The sequence below is a fragment of the Phalacrocorax carbo genome, chromosome 15 (assembly GCF_963921805.1).
Source record: "Phalacrocorax carbo chromosome 15, bPhaCar2.1, whole genome shotgun sequence".
In the NCBI taxonomy this organism is placed as follows: Eukaryota; Metazoa; Chordata; class Aves; order Suliformes; family Phalacrocoracidae; genus Phalacrocorax; species Phalacrocorax carbo.
Genome location: NC_087527.1, coordinates 10276078 through 10296092, shown reverse-complemented (window position 1 = coordinate 10296092; position 20015 = coordinate 10276078). Strand labels below are relative to the sequence as shown.

Sequence of the window (20015 nt, the reverse complement as noted above, 5' to 3'; positions counted from 1 at the left end):
TTCAACTGCGTCTTGTGCCACTGCCTTTACATTCTCTGTGGTTGTGTCTGCTACTCTGAGTTTGGACACTGTGTGCTCTGTTGTGCTGGATGTGAGCTGTAGTGGTTGGCTGCAGCTTTCCTCTTGCGTGAAGCTTTGGGTGTAATTTCTCAGTAGTTTGACTTCTTCCCCAGACGTTTCTAAAGCCTCTGTCAGGATGTATTTAGTTCTAACAACATGTTGGGTCACCAAACGTAACTCATACTGTTCAACTTTAGATTCTGGAATTGGCTACAACAATCTTCTGAGGTTCTTGGCTGTAATTAAAAAGCACCCTTAAAATGTTTGTTTTGATGACTCTAAACATCAAACTAAATTTCTCCAGGTTTTTGTGTATTTAGCTACTATATGGACATATGAAATAGTGTGTTTCTTTTTTTTTAAAAATTATCCTTTTTCCCCCCAATGCCTCACATCCTTTAAGGCACCATTCTCCTCCTGAAAAAGACTCCTCACAAGAAGACTCTTCAACAAACACAATAGAAAAGAAAGAAAATGGGATGTCAGAAGCACCAATTATAAAAGCCTTTAAAGAACTTGAAGAAGGAAAAGCATTTAAAGATTGGGGTACACAAACAGAAAAAGACGACACATCAACTAGTAAATTTTATTTTTGTATTCCTGAACTTGTCTTTACTGGCTTTTCTTTGTTTGTATGTCTTTTGGTTTTGTTATTCTCAGCATTAAAGTCCATCGGGCTTGAGTGATGGCTTAAAAACAATTCTGGCATGCAAACTGCTGGAGTTTTCCTAAGAAAATTCAAAATTACATACAGCTAAGTAACTTGTTTAAAACAGAGGGAATGCAAAGGTTGTTGTTAGGTCTCAAGCTACAAAGTGGTTACCGTCCTTTTTCTAAGAGTATCTTAGTATTCATAAACAGTTAATGGAGCCCTAACAAAGCTCTGGCTGGCTGTGCATCCATTTTAGTTTTGTTCTCGTGGTGTTGTATCAGAACGTTATTAGGGGAGCTGGCGTTTGTGCTGCAGGACTGTGCTGAGCCCTTCTAACATTGATTTAGGAAGCCTTGTAATTAGAAAACACTGAGTCTTTCTTAAATGCTTATATCCTTGGTTCGGGCAGGCGTTCCAGCCCTCTTTCCCAAAAGATGCTTTTGTCCTGCTTTCCACTGTCTCTGTTGAATCAGTGTTATTCAGCATAATTTTTCCCACATGCACTGCAAAAGCTCCTTTTTCATAAATTAAACTATCTGTTTCATGACTATGATGAGCAGGAAGCAAGACTTGAGCAAAACAGCACAAATATGTTGATGTTAGGCAGACTAAGTGCAGTCTTTGTACAGTAAAAGCTGAGTACAGGAGAATATTTGTGAGTTCTTGTATTGAAAAAGATTGATTAATGTAATAACTTCTTCCTTTTAATTAGAAACATCAAATCGACGTCAAACTGTTGGGTTTGAAACTTCTTTAGTTGCTAACCGATCCCCAGAGAAAGCTAAAGACCAACACAGACTGAAACGGTACAGCTCCCCTTCTGGCCAGAGGTCATCGTCCCTTCCTCCTTCCAACAGGAAATCAAATACTCCAAGTAAGTGCTTTTCTGAAGTTTGGTTTACATTACTCAAAAAAGTAGAAGCAAATAATGAAAGGCTGCTTTAGAAGAAAGAAAAATAAAGATAGGATTTCTGCATTATTCTAACAGTCTGGGGAAAAAAAGCTTGTCTATAATAATAGAAAATGTGAGAGTTCTAAGTTTATTTTCTTTTTTCTATGTTGCAATGCACTTTTCATCTAATGTAAATGAAGATGTAGGCAGCTTTGAAAAGCATTCTTTTAAGATGTAAGCATCTGATCACATACGTGATTGAGAGATACTGGACTGGGAGAGTTTTAGGTAGTTAAACATCGTCTTTTGCAGCAAGAAGAGAGATAATGTTGGCACCAGTGTCTGTAACATACAGCCCAAAACGATCTCCAAAAGAAAACCTCTCTCCTGGATTTAGCCATTTGCTTAGCAAAAATGAAAACACAGTGACAAGGTACGAGTCTTGTGAATACAATTGTGCTCTGATTGTTATTATAGGAGCGGTGTGTTTACGCAGGCTTAATGCTGCTGTTTCTTGTTCATTAGAAAATAAGTCACCTGAAGATTTCTGAATATAAAATTAAGTTTTACTTTTTAAAATCTGGCAGAAAAATCTAGAATGATTTCCCATCTTTAGCATTTGCCAAAATGAGAGGTTGGGTTTACTATCGACATAACATTGATCAGTGATAAAGAAGTTACAGAGGAATTGTTCTGTGGAGTAAGTCCAGATCTATGTGCTGCTTATCAGGAGATGTACATAGAAGTTGAAAGTTGTATCTACCTACCTGTCATGACACCTACAAGCACGTTAAAAAATACATAACTTTCTGCTAACTGTAGTAGGTACTATGGTTGCTATCGTGATCTTTGCTTGGCAAGGCTTGCAGAGTTTGAGAACATACTTAGCTGCGAGATCAAAGTGTAGGCATGTGCATGAGGAAGAAGCGTCCAACACCACTACGATGGTTCTTGAGGATGACAATATGGGAGCTTGGTGTGTTTGGGAGTGACAGCCTGGCCTGCTTCTGAAAGAAAGTCACATGAATGAGGGGTTTTGGTGTGTGCAAACAGGAGTATTTTGGGGTATGGTACTAATGAGCAGTAATCAGACGACTTCCAATGCCTGTGGGATAGAAATAGTTTTATAAGAAATTTGTTTATTTAACCAAAAGGTGAAAAAGTAGAAAACATGGTATTGCCTGATGCATGATTTCTAGCAAGTAATTGTTGTGTTCTTCCTACTTTGTAGATTTGATATACTTCTAGATGACCTGGAAACTGGTCCTACAACTACTTCACAGCACAGTAATCCAAGAAAAAAGCTCCAGTTTCTCTCACTAGATGATATAGAAGGTAATCTGTCAACACAGGGGAAAACTGTTCTTTCTTTTTTTACCATAATTTCTTCCACACTGGCCACAGCTGCTTAAATAGAAAGCTGACACTTTACTCCATGAAGTCCAACTTTAAAAAACCCTCTAAATCTTGTCTTATCCCTGTAGATAAACACCATTCATACAGTATTTTGTTTTTATGTATATGTGTGTGTGCACAAATACAATGGAACAGCAAAAATAATTAAATTGAGAAAGAAGGGCAATATGTTTTCCTGTGCTTAACTCAGTTATACAATGCATATCTTAGTAGGGTATATATTAAGATGTACATACTTGGTCATACTAATAAAATACTCTTTGCTGTCTGTAATGCAATGTTTAGCAATAGAAATTTATAATAAAGCCAGTTGTTTCTGACTTTTTTAAATGATTGATTGAACCAAATCTTTTCTTGTGTTTGTAATTCTTGTCACAATGTTATCCTTTTGTTTTTATTAATGCATTTATTTAGACCAGTATTTTCATGACAACAAGTCTACTTGGTGATATTTGGAAATGTTGTACCAGTAAAAGTAATTCCTAATTAGCACAGTACTGTAATCTGTTTGTTAACCAAAAAATATGCTGTGTTATAAAGATGGCTTGAAAGATGACACATACAAATGTTTTGCATTCTTCTGGGAAGTTTGCTTAAGGCAAGCTAATGAGGCTTTGCTAGTTGCTATCATCAGTTTATGTTCTTCCAACATCACACTGCTTTTCTTGTTATTAGTTTCTTTTTCTGTCCTATGTAATAATTTTCCCAGACAATCACAAAGCAAATTAAAAGACCCCTATTTTGTTGATAGGAAGGCAGCATTCTGGTGTCAGACACAGCTCTTGTGCTGAATCCGTCAATACTGGAATGAAGAAAGCAACAGCTTGGGATGAGAGGAGTGTAGCACAAAAATATGAGCCAGTGCTATCGCCTTGTGAGGGAGACTTCAAGTATGCAGCAAGGATTAAGTCTCTGGCTGAAACAGAGAGGCTTTTTGATGAGCTGACTCAAGAAAAGCAACAGGCAAAGACTATTTTTATTTTAAAGTTGTGACAAAAGATAATTGTTGTATGAGAGGTGAGGGAGGTAGCCATACACCTATGCAATGCATGGCTGAAATTCATTCACAATTTCTTGTGTTACCCAAGGAATGTGCCATTATCATTCCGTGCTCTACTTCCCGTACTGCAGCCCTCGTCTGTCCCTAACTTCATTAAAGGAGAGTCATTTTAATGTAAACACAGTGTGGATAGAAGGGTTGGAGTGAATTGACTTTCTTAATGGACAATGCTTTAAATCAGCCTTTCAAACAAGAAAGGTTACTCTGACAAGCAAGAGTGCTCTATTCAGAATGATCCTTGAGAGGGTCTGCTTAGGAATGTTAACTTTCCTATCGGTTTTGTGTGTCACAGTATTCTGGTAACATAAGTTGGTGTTTAAGACCAAGACTGGACGTGTATCTGTAATCTATACACCTCACCTCTCCTTTGTAAGATGAGTTAGGAAGGCTTATACTGGCTCTTGAAACTATAATTTACAGCTGAAGTATTTTCTGTTATTAGATTGAGGCTGCATTGAGTCGAATACCTTGTTCTGGTGGAAGAATGACCTTGCAAGCAAGATTAAATCAGGTGAAAAAGCTTCTGCATATGACTGTTCTCTTAAGTTGCTCTTCCACAACTTGAGAATATATAGTGTAGATGAAAGTTCCACTATACAGTAAGCGCAATTACTACGGGAATTTTTCCATACCACTGAGAATTGTTCCTGAAAATGGCTGAATTATGAATCTGTGTGAAAGATGGTCTCTATTCTGTAGACTTTACTGCATTAGAAGATAATTGGGAAGTTACTGCCAGTTAATTACAAACACACTCTGACTTGCTGTGTAACAGGTGTAAGTCTGGATAATTTGTACGCAGGTGATTCAGAAAAGAATAATGAGCCCTGCAAATGTTTTATTTCCACCACAAACTGACAACTTTCCTTTTGTGTGTGTATATATATACACACATGTAAAGAAAAAGTGTGTGTGTATACATCTGTATATGTACTACATAGTGTATATTCTGCATAAGACTGTATCTTCTATTTTTTTGTACATGGGATGCATTTTTTCCAAATTACTGCAACAATAGTCTGTTCTTGCGGTAACACCAAGAGGTGGATAAAGGCCATTCAGAAAATGCAGCGGCTATGAAATAGATCCATGAAGCTGTAGAGAGGGTGTTGTGCTGTAGAGGAAAGTGCAGAGTTTTGTTTGTTTTTGTTTGGTTGGGTTTTGTCTGTTTGAAAGTATAAAGAAGAAAATAACAAGGCAAAAGTAAGTAGTGTAGGTGAAGCATAGGTGCCGTCTTCGGAAAGCTCTGAGACGCTTGCTTTTATCAAGAGTGCGAAGTTGTGTTTTAGAGGTGTCTGCGAAGCCTGCGAATTCAGCATCTCCTAAATGGTAATCCTGGGGCTCGTTATCAATTTATCAGTTTGAAAGTAAAAGTGCATTCCAGTAAATCAGTACTGCTGCCAACTACAGTGGTCAGCTGTTTCCTACATGTGTCTCCCTAGTTATCAGCCTGTCCTGATTTTTGTCATGTTTATCTTGTGGAGTTTCATAAGTCATGTGGGAAAAAACCAAAATACTTGAAACAGGGTGTTTTGTGTGGGTTTTTTTTGTGTTTTGTTTGTTTTTTTTTTTAAAAAAAGCCAGCACCCCACAAATACACACACACACACAAAAAAATAACATGAAAAGTTTGTAGGTCTGGCTCTAGTTTCTGGGTGCTATCGGAATCCTAGTAATGTGTCAAAAAGGGATACCAGTCGAATATTGGAATAATTGTAGTGTTTTATTGTAGAAGGATCATGGGATTTTCTTGTATGATATTAAACGCTTTTATTTTTTCCTCTCCTTTCTTTCTTTTCTTTAACTGTTTCTTTTAGGAAGCCCTGGAAGATCGCTTGGAAAGGATTAATAGAGATTTGGGGTCAATACGCATGACACTGAAAAGATTTCATGTTTTACGTACCTCTGCAAATCTTTGACGATTCTCTCTTGAAAGCAAATATGCTTTTTTTTTTCCTTTGCACTAATATGTAATTATGCACTCAGTAAATGCAAAATGTTTTGTATTTTTATAAACCCTCAATAGTAGTTTTACAACCATGTTGCCCTTTACAAACAGCAATATTTTATACTTCAAACAGCCACCTATATTTTAAACATATTTTTGTTACACTTGAGAAATCAATGTTTATCCTGTATTGTAATATTTTTAGAAATATTAATTATTTTTAAATAGTTATATTCAATTTATAATAAGAATAAGAAACTAAAAGGCAGCTTTTTTTCAGAAAATGATAGTGTTATCCTTTTGCACTTCATTTTCCTCATCATTTTATAAATATTTATGGTATGATGTAAATATTAGCCGATAGGAAATTTTGAACTTTAATACAAAAACCAACCTGTGCTAAAGATAACTACTGTGATATGGTAAATCCTTTTAATTTAAAACTTATGACATGCATATTTTTCATTGTGACAAAACTGTGAGCAATACTTTCCTTGTGGCTGGCTGGCTGCAAATTGCTGTGTGTTTTGCTAGTTCGGTTGCTGCTGGCTGTGTTAGGAAAATACTCTCTAAATTATTTGGTGTCGTCTCCCAACAGTCACAGTGAGTAACATTCTGATCCCGCACGGAGCAGGATTCACAAGATTGACAGCAGCCGTCCTGTCTCCCAGTGAGCAACTCGACTCCAGCTGACGCTCCAGGACTGTAACTACTTAACCAAAGTTACTGTTTTAATATGCCAGGCTGTGTTTTGTGCCATGCCAGTGTTCTGATCGCGTACGTTTCCAAATCAAATCCAAGCTGTATTTGTGAACATACATGCATTTTTTTCTTGGTGAAAAATACATATTTGCTAGTTGGCATATTGCTGAATTACTGTCCAACATTGATACTTTAGTTTGTATTTTAATATTCAATAAATGTTTAATTAGATTCTTTCCTCCTGCCCAAGAACAATAATAGGTTCTGGGATATTACATCAGCGATAATGTAGGTTTTAATCATATTGTGTGTTTCAAATTCTGCCCTCGTTCAAGATGTTTAGCCACCAATGATGTGATTATAAGGCCAGAATAGCTGTCATAAAGGAAGTTTATGAAGGTCTGATTCTAAAATTAGAGGGCTGTGTTTTGAGAGATTTGATGAAGAACCATCTTACCCAGGCACAGTCTTTAAAAAAAAAAAAAAAAATTTTTTTTGCAGCCACTTCTGCCTTGTGGGTTCTTTTAATACAAGATCAGAGCTGGGGAGAAGTTGAGGATGTTGGTTACTCATTTTCCCCTTTACTCTAAAATGCAGAAATTTGGCCTGAATGCTTGGAGCTAACTTGTTCAAATATACTTCCAGGTACAAGAACAGCAGTACAATTTTGCTGGTATTCCATATTCTTACTTGTCATTTTTACTCAGAAGGGGTTGAGGGAGGAAAAAAAGAATCTTGACTTTTCCCACTGTTTTAAGTTATTAACAGGTACAGTTTCAAAAGGAAAAATCTTGTTGGCTGAATGTTACATCACAGGAAAATATGAGTTCACTAATGGTCTTGTTTTCTTTCATCAGCACTACAGCAAAACCAAACAATTCTTTTTCCTGACAGACATTAGAAAGAAGGAGGTAAATCAGTTTGGCTATTTCACAGCCTTTCCTTATAACCTCTCTTTATCTCCACTCCATTCTTTCCAGTGCTATTCATATTAATGTACTCTTTTTTTATTACATTCAGAAAACTGAGTTGTGAGTCAGAATTTATTTTTTAATCAAAAGTCCTCCTCCATCTGTTGGAGCTCTTCAGGCTATTTCTGTTCTATTATAACACTGAAGGAGGGGGGGACACGACAGAAATTTAAGTGTTGCTCTTAGGGAACTTCTGGGACAACCTTTTCACATTGCTGTCTGGCTTGGGGTGAGCTGTTCAGTATGGTGCCTTCGGCCCCTTTCTTTAGAGGGGCAGAGAATCTGCAGTTCCAGATCAAATCAGTGGGAGGCCTGAATACTCAAGTGCTTCTGAAAATCAGACACGAAGCCGCAAAAAGTGGGGCACATGAAGTGTGTGTTTGCTGTGGAAAATGTGACTGTGCTTGCTGTGCACCTTGCTGACACTGTTGGGTTTTGGTTTTTTGGGTTGTGTTTTTTTTTTTTTTTTTTTTTTAAATCCCTTTTAAAATTTTCCCCTTCACAAAACCAACTTGCCTTGTTCCCTGTTAGGGGACAAATAAGGACTTCCAGAAGAGCAGAAGCTTATCTTTCCTCTGAGGAGGACTTTAATCATCTTCCTCTTACATTCTTCCACCTGGCACCCCTCAGTGATGGAGGCATTTATCACCATCCCCTATCTGCTAGGTTTTGCTGGGAGCCTCAGGCTTTGCTTGGGCTCAGGCTGCCCTTGCAAGATGCTCCTGTGCATCAGTTTCTCTATGGTAATAAACATTACAACTCCTTCAACTGAGATTTAACCTTTGGAAAATAAAATTTTGTTTTGTCCACTTCTCTAACAGCAAATAAAAAAAAAAAACCAAAACAACCAAGGTCTCTACCATTGATAGCTTTAGGGATAATCAGCCTTCCACTGGGAACTTTGTCTCTAAAAAAAGCTGTGATGCAGGCTAGAACTTATTGCAACAACGCAGGTAGTGTTTACAAAATGGTAGCGCACAGGTGCCTCCTGGGCTGGGAGCTGAGACAGAGCAGAAATGGGAGTACGGCTTGGTGGGATGCAGGGCAGCCCTTGAGGATGAGGACAAAGCCCTTGAAGCATCAGCTGTGCAGTTCTCTTGAAGCTGGTGCCTTTGGAGTTATCGGGGACTTAACAAGGGGCTGGCTGCTGGTAGTGTTTTACAGTTGCAGAGTGGAACAGAAGTGGTGAAGTGATGCATCCTTAAGAAAAAGACACAGCAAACTGACATGTTTAAAGAGTACAGCAAATTTTGTTGCTTGCTTGGTCCGTTCCCCCCCCCCCCCCCAGGTTTCTGAATAAAATGACTGCTAAACCTTTAGTGATTTTTTTCCCACCAGCATTTACAGAGAGTAACGTTAGAGGAGCAACCAGCCCTGCTCCAGTCTGCAAGAAGTCTGGTACCTGGGGCAGAGACGGGGACGGGCCTTCACCCATCACCCTGGAAGTTTGTTAGTTATCCTTCCTGCGGGCACCCGGTAAAGGCACCGAGCGGGGGGGGAACCCAGCGCAGGGCAGCGGGAGGGGGAAGGTGGGGGAAGCCCCCACACGGCCGCCGGCCGGGGCTGCGGAGGGCGCCGCGGCCTCGCCCCGGGCCCGACGGGGGCGCTGAGGGGCCCCAGCGGCGCTCCCCGCCGCGCCCGGCAGGCGGCACCCCCGGCCCGCGCGTCCCGGCCCGTCCCGCCGTGCGGGAGCGCCAGCCCGGCAGCGCGGGGAAGGAAGTGGCGGCTCCCCGCGGCGGTGGGCACGGCTCAGGCGGGGGAATAAAGCCGTCCGGCCGGCGGCCGCCGCGGTAGGGCACGGCACGGGGAGCGGCAGCGCCGGGGCTCTTCGCCTTCCCCGCTTCTTCCCCCGCAGCGCGGAGCTGCGGCGGCCCGCCCGCCTCGCCTGCCCCCGCCTCCGCCGTCCCCGCGCCGCGGCAGAGGCGGCGGGCGAAGAGCTGCCCGCGCCCGGCCCACCCTCGCCGGGGATTATGCCAGCGGAGCGCGGGCATGTCGGCAGGCAGCGACTCGTAGGCAGCGGCAGCCGCCGGACAGCGGCGGCATCAGCAGCAGCGGGAGCAGCAGCGGGAGCCGCGGCCGCTGCACCGGGAGCAGCCGGTGCGTGGTGGTGGGACGTGCGGGGGGCGGCGGTGCGGGCCACGGCACCTGGCGGCTCCCCGGGCCGGCCCGGCCGTGCTTCGGCGGGGGCGGGAACCGCCGCGGGCCCGAGGAGAGGGAAAGGCCGAGCCCGCGGGGCGGCTTTGGCCTCCTCCGAGGGGTCGGGGGGGGCTCGGCCGGCCCCTCCCCGGGCCTTGGCGGGCGGGCGGGCGGGCGGCCGGAGTGGGGGGGGCGAACGGCCCCTGCGGGCCGCGGCGGCGGCGTGTGCCCGGCCGGTGACTCCGGGCGCTCCCGCGGCCTGAGCGGGGTCGGGCTCCCTCGTCCTCGCCTGCGGTCAGCGCGATGCGTCGGCGGTAAAAGTTTCTCGAATAGAGGAGTAAATGACAGGGAGGGACAGGTCTGCTGCGCCGCCGGGTCCCCGGGCGCCGCAGCCATAGCGGCACGCTAATTGCTGCGCCGGGACTAATGAAGGATTCATACCCTCGCTGTAACATACCCCGCCGGGGCACTGACGAGGGTTGGTTGCGTTACACCCCTGCGGCCCCCCGTTATTTTGTCTCTGCGCTGGCGGGTTGTAGGCAGCGAACACCTCTGCCCTCGGTGGTGGTTTGAGTGTCGGTGTTCAGGGACGGGCACCCTCCACACCGGGTGTTCCATAATGGCAGAGAGAGCGGTTTCGGGAGGTCGCGGCAGGACGTGCAGGAAGCTGTGCCGGATGTCGGGGAACCGTGCCGGCAGCCTTCGAGCACCATACGTGTGAGGCCAGAGCGGACCCTGCCCGCGGGACAGCCTTCGTCCTGGCCACGGCCCTCCTTGTCCTCTTTCCTTGGTTGCTGCATCTCTCGGGCCTCAATTTTGGCGAGTTCAGCTTAGGTGGAGGCTTGTCGTGCGGTGGGGATGGCGGTGGCCCGCGAGCCCTCAGACGAGGCCTGGCTGTGAGGGGGGGGCGAAGGCGCTGCCCGGGGGAGCGAAGAGGGGTGAAACCTGCAGTGGCCTCAGGAAGCACCTTTGCCTCGTTACGTCCGAGGAAGAACCTCGTGGGCTTTTGGGTCAGCGAACGGCCGGGTGGCTGACTGGAAATCGGGCACGCTGGTGAAGCGGTTGCCTCTGCTGGGAAGGTCAGGAGAAAGAGACTTTTCCCTTTAAAAACAGCAGAATGCCTGTTCCTTAGCTGGATGATGGGTTGCAAGAGGGGATCCTCTCTGCTGGGCCTGGCGGTCCCTTCTCTTGGCCTCCCCATCACTCGGTGGAAGGGGCCCTCCCTGCCTGGTGCCCCTGAACAACCCTGGGCTCCATTCTAGGCTATGCTGCTGCCCCACTGCAGCAGGCTACAGCATGAGTTACTTCAGCTTTTTGTCCAGCTGTGGGAGGGTTAAATCACTTTCTTCACCTTCTCCCCAACCCCTCTCACTCCACCGAAGAAGCAGAAGCACAGAGGAGCGCACCGAGGTGCTCAGCCTGGGGCTGGAGCTTACTTAGTGGAGCCAGGAACAGGGAACCCCTTGGAGCAGTGCCCTGTCCAGTCATTCACACAATTCAGTCCTGTCACTTTTTATGTTAAAATGCCACGACTGAGGCGAAGTTTATTTAAATTGTGTATTTAAGCAAAAAAAAAAAAAGTTTCTTCCTGTGTTAGTACCTGCTCTAAAGTGAGACCTTCCATCTTCTATGTGCTCTGCGCTTCTGGAAGCGGCTAAGTGGGTAATATGATGCCAAAAATGTCTTGAGTCTTTGAAGACATAATCTGCATGTGTTCAGTGCTGTACATGACAGGTTCAGCAGGACAATGGTAATAGTTTAGTCTTTGCGGACATCAGGACTTAAATAGGAGGTGGCTTGACTGCATGTTGAAATATCTGTGGCCTGTAGGACTCGTTATCCTCTTATTGCATACTAATTCCCTCTCTGTGCCCACATCTTTTTGCTCGCGCTGTATTTTTATCGCGTAGTTTATTTTTGTCATGACTGTGTTCTGCTCCCGAGTAACACAAGAAGACTGACTGCGTTACAGAGTTCAGCGCTGGCTTCTGAGGGATTTCTTTTTTTTTTTTTTTTTTCCACTGTTGAATAGGAAACTGCTGTTTGTAGGGCAGCCTTTTTCCCGGTCTTTGGCAGACCTCATACCTGCGATGGTCGATAGATTGCTGTATAGCGGGTCGTTCTGACAGGTAACCAGCTTGTTGTCTTGGCCCCGGGCTGCTTGGTAATTGAAACACCTCCTTGGGATATAGAAAATAAAGAATGGCCGAGCATGAAAGCATGGTTGTAGGCTTGTCCTGGCTTGCTGTTTTTCACAGGAATGCTGCTTTGTAGCCCTTGCAATGTATTTGGATTGTGGCAGTATCTCTGAGAGGGAAAGAGAAATGAGCAAGCGAGGGCTGGAAATGCAGCTGCTTGTGCTTCTTGCTTTTGGTAGAGCAGACTTCTGGTAGGCTGCTGGGTTTCATTAATCATATTTAAGATTCTGTCGCTAACTTTTAATTAAAAGCATGGTTGATACCACTGTAATGAATGTACGGATGTTAGCCATCTTCATGCATAAAAATGCTTTTTAATTCCCTTACTATTCCCTTTATAGCCCTTAGATGCTTTTGTTAGCATTTAAACAGCGTACAGTAGCAGCTGTTTATCTTCTTAATATAACTTTTTCTTGCATCTGTGTTCGGGAAACAGTAATGGTTTGAGTAAACAATTCCCTGATATCCTTTAACAATATTTTTTTAAGTAACTTGGCAGAAAGGGTCGTCAGTGATGTCTAAACAGTGAACTCAAAGGCTCTTGCTGACAGTAGCCTTTAACCTAACGTAACTTTGCTAAAACGGTTAGTTGTTCGTCATGCTTACACAGGGTGGTGAGGAAAGTAAGAAGCCCTCAGTGTATGACTTTTGATTCTGATGAGCTTAACAAGGATCTTTCCCCAAAATGATAACCTCTTATTAAAAGAGCCTTTCTATTTTGGTTTGCTTCTGCTGGTGTGTTTCAATGCATTTGTCACTTGTTGTGCATCTAACAGCCTGAGCGTTTATTGTGATTTGCCATCTGGCATGTGGGAGTTTTATCTAAGTTTCTCATTTTAGTTGACAGCAACCAGTTTGGAAAGACCTTGTCCTGATTGTTTTTTTTTAAATAGAAATTCTCAAACCTTGCAACTGACAGTGATGCTAAGGGGTTTTGAATTTAGTCTCTTTTTATTCACAATTTGTAACTTCTGCAAGTTGGCCAAATAGAGAAGCAGCACATCCTTCAAGCAAGCTAATTTAAAGAAGGTTCTTCCAATTAGTTCAAAACAGCATTAATCTCCCCCTACATTCGGATAAAAATCTTGTCATTCAGTTGCTGTCTTGGCAGCCTGACTGGAAGGCTTCAGAAAATGGCAAGTGAAAGCTGATGCTTACTGCTGAGTGTAGTTTGACTCATGCCATTTGTGCATATTCACGGTAATGTCCTGTCCTCGGACCAGCACGATCCATTGAGAAATGTTTTGGCTTGGGGTTGTTTTTTTTTTTCACAATATGTTTTTCTTTTAGGCTTCCTCTTATTCAAGAGGCATGCCTCATTTTGAGGAGAGAGGAGGAACAGACATCAATGTCTGTCTTCTCTTTTATTTTCTTAGAAGGAGAAATCAACATCTAAAAACCATGGTTTTCTTAATAGCCAATTTCTCTAAATGATGACGATGCTTCCTAATTTAATTTTAAAGCTGGCTGACATAGGGTATGATGGAATTAATATTTCTGTTTATCTCCCCAAATTAGTAAGATATGTCTAAATTCAGTTGTGAGCCTGAAAGCATCTTATAAACAAAAATGTTCTGTAGTATCCAGTGTGAATGGAAATGGAGGGAATAAATACTTTATTTTTAACTTTGTTTCCTGGGTGTTGGAGGAAATCCAAATTCTGCAACATTGTACTGGGGCAGAGGAGTCTGTACGAGCTCACCCATGAACAGAAAGGGAACGTGGCTTTTCTAATCACGGTGTTCATGCCAAGAGCCCAACAAAATTTTACGTGAACAAAGTAATAAATGGTATTTAGATGTTCTTAATCTAAGGACAGAACAATTTAACATTGGACTAACTCAGATCCTGTCACTTCAGGGAGTTTTAATCAGCACAGTGCCAAGTTAATACGCGGAGCTCCTGAGGTCATACTTGTCCATTTTCTATAGGCAAGGGGTTTTGCAGGTGTGACTGTTTCAATGGTGGTTTCTTAATCTAAAAAAAAGAAGAAAAATCCCTAGAAGCTCACAGTAACATGCTTCAGTAAATCCCACTGGAGAACTTAGAAACCAGTTGGGAAAAAGGGTGGCTGTGGGGATCCAGGGGACCTCCTGTAAGATGGCAGTGTCTGGAGGCAGCTGCTTCCCACTGTCCTGCAACCCTGCCTGAGTGTGTTTGACACAGGGTCACGCTTCAGAGGGGAGAAGAAATAAGAAGTTGCTTAGGCAAGCAGAGATAATTAGTTATTGAGCGTACGTGGGTGCAAGGAGCTGCATGATTTGTCATGAAAGAGCAGGAGGAAACCTAAGAAGTGTAGGACTACAACCTGTCCTGGAGAGCTTGGACACAACTGAGGAGGTCCCAGCAAGGAGGTGCTGACTTTGCAGTGAAAGAGCTCCCTTGGTGTCCCTTACTGAGAGGGAAAACAGCATCTCCTGCACACGGGCTTCTGTGTGCAAGGGATAGTAACAAAGATACTGTTATCTTGGGTTTGGTAGTTAATGCAGCCCAGGTCAATCATCAATGTGGAAAGCTGCAGTGAAGTCACCAGCCCTGGCAGGGTACTCTTGAGATCAGGAGTGAAGGTGTCGGGGTCATTGCTCCAGCGTCCTGGCCACTGCATGGCGGTAGGGCACGTAGCAGCGCTCTGACTCTGCAGCCTTAATGCCACGGAGGGCAGGAATGAAAAGCAAACACCTCAGTTGATTAAGTGTGCCAGGAGAACACAGCTGTCTGGGCAGGAGCATGGGCACCCTGAGCAGCAGCTGGGTCTTCCAACAACCCTTTACAGCAAAGGCTGGTCTTCAGCTTCTCCTTACCGAGCTAGTGCTTGAGGACTCCAAATGAGAATTTTCTTCTGGCTTTTAAACAGCCTCCAGAAAATCTTGCTCAGGCAGATTTGAAGAGCTACAACATCCAGAAATCTGTGTCCTTGTGGACCTCTAGGTTTTCTCCACAAAAACCCCACCCTGAACGCTGAGTATCTTGGATAGTGAGGACTGTGTGCAGCTTTTACAGTCTTGACTTGGTCATGTTTGGACAGCTGAGGCTGGTGAGTGCTGTGACGTTGGTAAGCAGGAACACTAAAACTCTCCTGTGCAGGAAAGCAGTTGAGCGTAGGTAAGTTGGAGAAACGCTCTCAACACAACAAGGGAAAATGATTTGCCATTCATCCTTTCTGTTCCTTTAAACAGGTCAGTCTTCTGTCAGAGACCAGATACAGGGATTTCTACTTGGTTTTGTTTAGTTTTTTTCCCCCCAACAATTCCTATAGTCTGTTTGGGGGAGCAGGGGTCCAGGCAATCCAGTAATGAAACAAGTAGTAGTTTGCTACTAGCTGGAAAGGCACATGCGATATTGCAGCGTAACTAGGAGGACTTGGGAAAGATAATAATGAATGAACAGCTGAAAGTTTCACAATTCGTCATCGTGGCAGCGATTCTTGTAACGGACAGGGAAGTTAACTCTGATTTGTTTGGATTGCTGGCACTTACATAATGGTTGCGCAGCTTTGGGACACTAATTCAAGCATATTAGCTGTCTTAACCCACAGAGCAATGACCTGAGAAGGCGTTTATCTTTAACGGTGCAGTAACTAATTGGGAGGGTGGGAGTACGTAATCACATCAGCAGGTTCAGCACTTGGGCATATCTTGGCGCTTTAGGGGCGAGGCTGCGTTATCTCCAGCTCCTAAGAAGTTTGATATTTGCATGACTTAACTCTGGATGTGTAGTAGGGCCTTAATGCCATTATGTGCTTTAAAAGGTTATGGAAGGATTTCAGGTTTTTATAGTACTGCCGTTCAGCTGCTGCTGTGTCTTTGAGGTCCTTGGTTGTAAGGGCTGTGTTGTGGGACTTAGTGGATTGCTCTGGAGCTTTTTTAGGATGATTTGAGTTGGAGTTCAGAGTTATCACTCCATAGGGAACCTGAAGGGCCGTGGGCATTTCTTAAGAGGTAAAAAATAATGTGCTGCCATCAGCCACTAGCTGTTTCGAATGAACAGCAAAACAATTTTATGTATGTATTTTTATATAGATGTGTGGTGTAATTATGTTTTATATGCATCAGAATACAATTCAATAGGAATAACTTCACTCGTGATTGTAATTTGTTTCAAGATCAATACTATAATTTAAATAACCCCCTCCTAAGGGTAGAAACACTGCAGAATCATTTTCTCTATGTGGGTGGCTTACCTATTTGAATGCTTTTTTTTTTTTAAGAAGGAAATAGAAATTTTTATATTTATTGTATCAGATGAAATTGAAATCTAAATATTTACATCTTTTTGCTGGCTCTGAGGTTGAGCACCAGTTGTAGGCGTTGCCAAGCTGTTTAGTTGTCTCCTTCATTGAGTAGGTTGATTTCTTCAGGGTGGTGGAGAGATGGAGCCTCATATTTCTGTCTGTTGTCTTCTAGCCAGTCTCTACAGCTGGAAATAATTCCCTCTGTGGGCTTGGTGACCTGGCGTTACGTTCAGAGGGTGTTCTAGCCTAAACATGCTGAAAGCTAAACATGTGTTATCTCCAGCAGAATGCAGAGTTAACTGCAAACTGTGAAACCGGAGGGGGAGTTCAGGATACGAGGATGTAAATAACTCAGATATTTTGTGAAAAAGAACAGAAGGGGGAGGAAGGCCTCTCGCTTGCTTTTTGTCTGCCATCCTCGTCTCCCCAGTAGCACACTCCGTGGCTGACTTTCAGTGCTCTTTACAAGCAAAGGTGGAGGATTGCTTCTGTTTTAAACAAGAGTAAAGCAGTAGCAGACGTCTGAAGTGCTGCAGGTCACAACTCAGTAGAAGAGACAGTAAAAACCCCAGAGTTTTCTGGCTCTGATTTTGCTCTGTTTTCCAGTCCAACACTCAATCTTCCTGAGCTGCGCTGATGATGAGGTGGCTTGTCTCTTAAGGGACCTTGTTTCCAGGTGGGCTGTTATTTTTGAGCGGAATTAGCATCGTGCTTTTAGGTTTCCATATCAAACTGATGGAGAAGACCAGATAGTTTGTTTTGTTTTCCCTCTCTCCCTTGTTTTTAAGTATTGTTTGTCCAGACTGTTGGGACTCATTATTTGTCTAACCTGTATCTGGGTTGTAAAATATTGTTCCAAGTTTTAACTTCAACAGATGGTAAGCGTCTTCCAGCAAATATCCTTAAAAATGTGTTTAGCATGGACACCATGTGTCCTTTGTCCATTTTGGGACTACAGAATAATTTTAAATGTTGTCTTTTGCTTACATTTAATGCCTATAAATAGGCTTTTCAAAAAGACACATTTATCTAACATGCTACCTCTGCGAGATGCAAGAGCATATTTGGGCAAGCCTACTTGAAGGATTAACCTTTTTAGTACAGCTTCTGTGTGTTGCTCTGGCTTCCCAGTTTTAATCTATCATTTTGTTTAGAAGAGCAAGAGATGGTTTGACTTGCCTTGCTGAGGGTGTGCACTTTGATATTTCTGCTTGACACTGCTCAGAGAAATAGTTGAATTTGAAACTCAGCAGCAGTGGCTCAGGGTGTGGGAGGGAAAGACTCCGAATAGTAAAACTTTTCAGAGTTATAGTCTTATAAACTGATTTCTAACAGCAATATTTATTTGTGCAAAGCTGTAAGGAAAGCTGCTCCCTACACTTCATAGGTGCGCCTGGCCTTCAGTGGACCTCATTAGGTCAAGAGCCAGATCTACTGCATCATGTCTGCAAAAGCATCTGGGCTGTCTAGAGGGAGAAAATGTAGGGAAAATAGCTGCCTTCTGTCCTCCATACCATTGCCCCAGCAGAAAAGAGCTTGACACGGAGGGGAGATTTCATTGTCTAATGGAGCATCTGTATTATCACAGGTAGATATGTTAGAGCAGGTTTTTTTCTCCTCCTGCTGTCTTATGTTGACTGTGTGCCATTTTCTTGACAGAACTTGTGTTTTATTCCTTGTTATCAAAGTAGAACTGAAAAGAGGTAAAAATGTTTTTATCTTAAACATCATTAACAAAAATCTTCAGCTAAACTGTGTCGAGACTGTTGTTATTCCTGGCTTAAAGGCAGAGTATAATTTGATTTTTAGACCTCCCATTCTTCCTAAACCAAGTTTATGGCACCAGTAGCTAGGAGAGTCAGCCTCTGATTATAAACAGGTTTGGAACCACCAAAAAAAAAAATCAGTCTGACAACTGTTTGAGAGATGCCTTTTTAATATTCCTATCGAGTATTCTGCAGAGGTTTCTTGCAGCAAACTTCTAGATTTCGTAGATGTCAGTCTTTCCTGCATATTTTATTTAACTTGCAGTTCAACTTTCTGGAAGAGTATATGCCGATAAGTTTTTCAAAGGTAAAAAATTCATTTTTATGTGGAAAGTTAGGCCCAGCTAGGCAAGAGTTAACTAAAACTGCTTGTGCTGTGCTGGGGGAGTGCAACACGTTGGTGCTCAGAGCACCTTGCAGAGAGGTGTTTTTTTGCGTTTGTTTGGGTTTTCTTGAGGTTAAATCCTTCTTTCTTACCAGTTTCTTGCTTTGTAGCCCAGGTGGGTATCTCTGGACCTGCTGAGTGTCAGAGGTTGCAGCCAGGTGAGGCCTACCCAGCCTACTGCAGGTGACAGCTGGGGTGAGCTGGGTGAGGGCCTGGGTGCACAGGCTCAGCCTGGGGAAGGCAAGGGAGACTAATTGGTGCTTGTTTAAGCTTTATCCTTGCAGTCTGTGTGGCAGCAGCTGGCCTGAACCGCCTGGCTTGGATAACTTGAGCAGTTACTAAAGGCAGTATAAACACAGGCGTGCACTACAGAGCCCAAGGCTTAGCATTGCAGTTATCATAAGGTATTCCATCTGGAGGTGGAAAAAACAGCCCTTACAGCATTTCTTTATCTCTAGGCTGGCAACGAGTGCAGAGTGAGTGACATATTTCCATTTGACTCATCTGTTGTCAAAATGGTGACACCCTTGAGTCACATTAAAAATGAGACCTTGTAGCTGAATTGGCACATCATTCTGGTAAGCATGGAGCAGGTGTTTGTCATTTTTTAGTTTTGTCCTTGCTAAGAAAATTATTTTTTTTCCCTTCCCTGAGATGGGATGAGATTGATTAATGCTGTGGCTAATGTTCTGGGTTAAAAATAACAGGAGATCCTGATTCAGGTGGAATGCTGGATGTTAGTGCTAAAGATGTTCAAATAACCTTATTTACAGCTATATAAAGCCCTAAAAATAAAATCTAAAAAAAAAAAAATTAGTGCCCGGTAGCCAGATGGTTGGAAAGGAACACCCCACGATCAATGAGGCAATATGTAAATATTTTTGATCATTACCACAGTACTGCTGTGTTGACATTGAAATTCAAAGTGCTATTCCATGGGACTTCTCATTGATCAGCAGATGAGCTCTGATAAAACGGAGGGTAAAAGCACAATACTCAGTGGTAGTACGGATTGTGGGTCGTCTTGACATGGACAGGCTTCCATCATGGTCTACGAATGGATTTCAAACCCTCTTTAAGCATGTTACTGAGACACCATGTTTCTTCCCTGGATGTTAGGTATTGATTAAATGGTGTATTATTTCTTGAGCTCCTTTATTTAAGGTGAAATACTGCATAGCTGACTAATTTTTCTGTGCTAATTGCCACATTTATATGGGAAGGGACAAGGTGGAAACTGATGTAGAGTTCTCTGCTTGAAATATACATAGCTAGAAATGACTGGAAAGTAATATAAATCAAATCGTTGAATTAAAATAAATTTTTGAAAAAATAGTCTACCTGTGAAAGCAGGCTGTGGAGTCCCTGCCTGGCTGATTCACTTAGAAATCTTCACAGGGGTGATAGCATTCTCATACATAAAACATGAAGTGCCTTTAGCATACACAGGTGCTGAACCCACCAAGAGGCTTTTTCTTCCCCCTGCTCCCCCTCTGCTTCTGTGCTTGTGGAAAAAAAAATAATCTCATAGGTTATACTTCTCTCAGAGGGGAGTTTGAAACTTGACTCTAAATACGTGCTTATAAAACCTGCTTTTT

The 20015-nt window shown here is 43.1% G+C and overlaps 2 protein-coding genes across 11 annotated transcripts in view; both read left to right on the top strand.

Moving 5' to 3' along the window:
- The window catches only part of MPHOSPH9 (M-phase phosphoprotein 9), a 32553-nt gene extending 24795 nt beyond the window's left edge, over positions 1–7758 (top strand). For 4 of the 6 annotated variants that reach the window (XM_064466240.1, XM_064466241.1, XM_064466243.1 and 1 more), the window contains 7 exons: positions 464–639; positions 1425–1586; positions 1917–2037; positions 2836–2939; positions 3772–3983; positions 4523–4591; positions 5898–7758. In XM_064466240.1, the coding sequence (XP_064322310.1) occupies positions 464–639; positions 1425–1586; positions 1917–2037; positions 2836–2939; positions 3772–3983; positions 4523–4591; positions 5898–5999 (946 nt within the window). In that variant the 3' untranslated portion in view covers positions 6000–7758. Of the gene's footprint in view, positions 1–463; positions 640–1424; positions 1587–1916; positions 2038–2835; positions 2940–3771; positions 3984–4522; positions 4592–5897 lie in introns of those variants that run through there. The other 2 variants (XM_064466244.1, XM_064466246.1) reach the window with 2 other exon arrangements.
- Positions 7759–9394: 1636 nt separating this feature from the next.
- PITPNM2 (phosphatidylinositol transfer protein membrane associated 2) overlaps positions 9395–20015 on the top strand; it is a 143443-nt gene continuing 132822 nt past the window's right edge. For all 5 annotated transcript variants that reach the window (XM_064466234.1, XM_064466232.1, XM_064466230.1 and 2 more), the window contains exon 1: positions 9395–9798. The gene's annotated coding sequence lies outside the window, so the exon portion shown is untranslated. The remainder of the gene's footprint in view (positions 9799–20015) is intronic.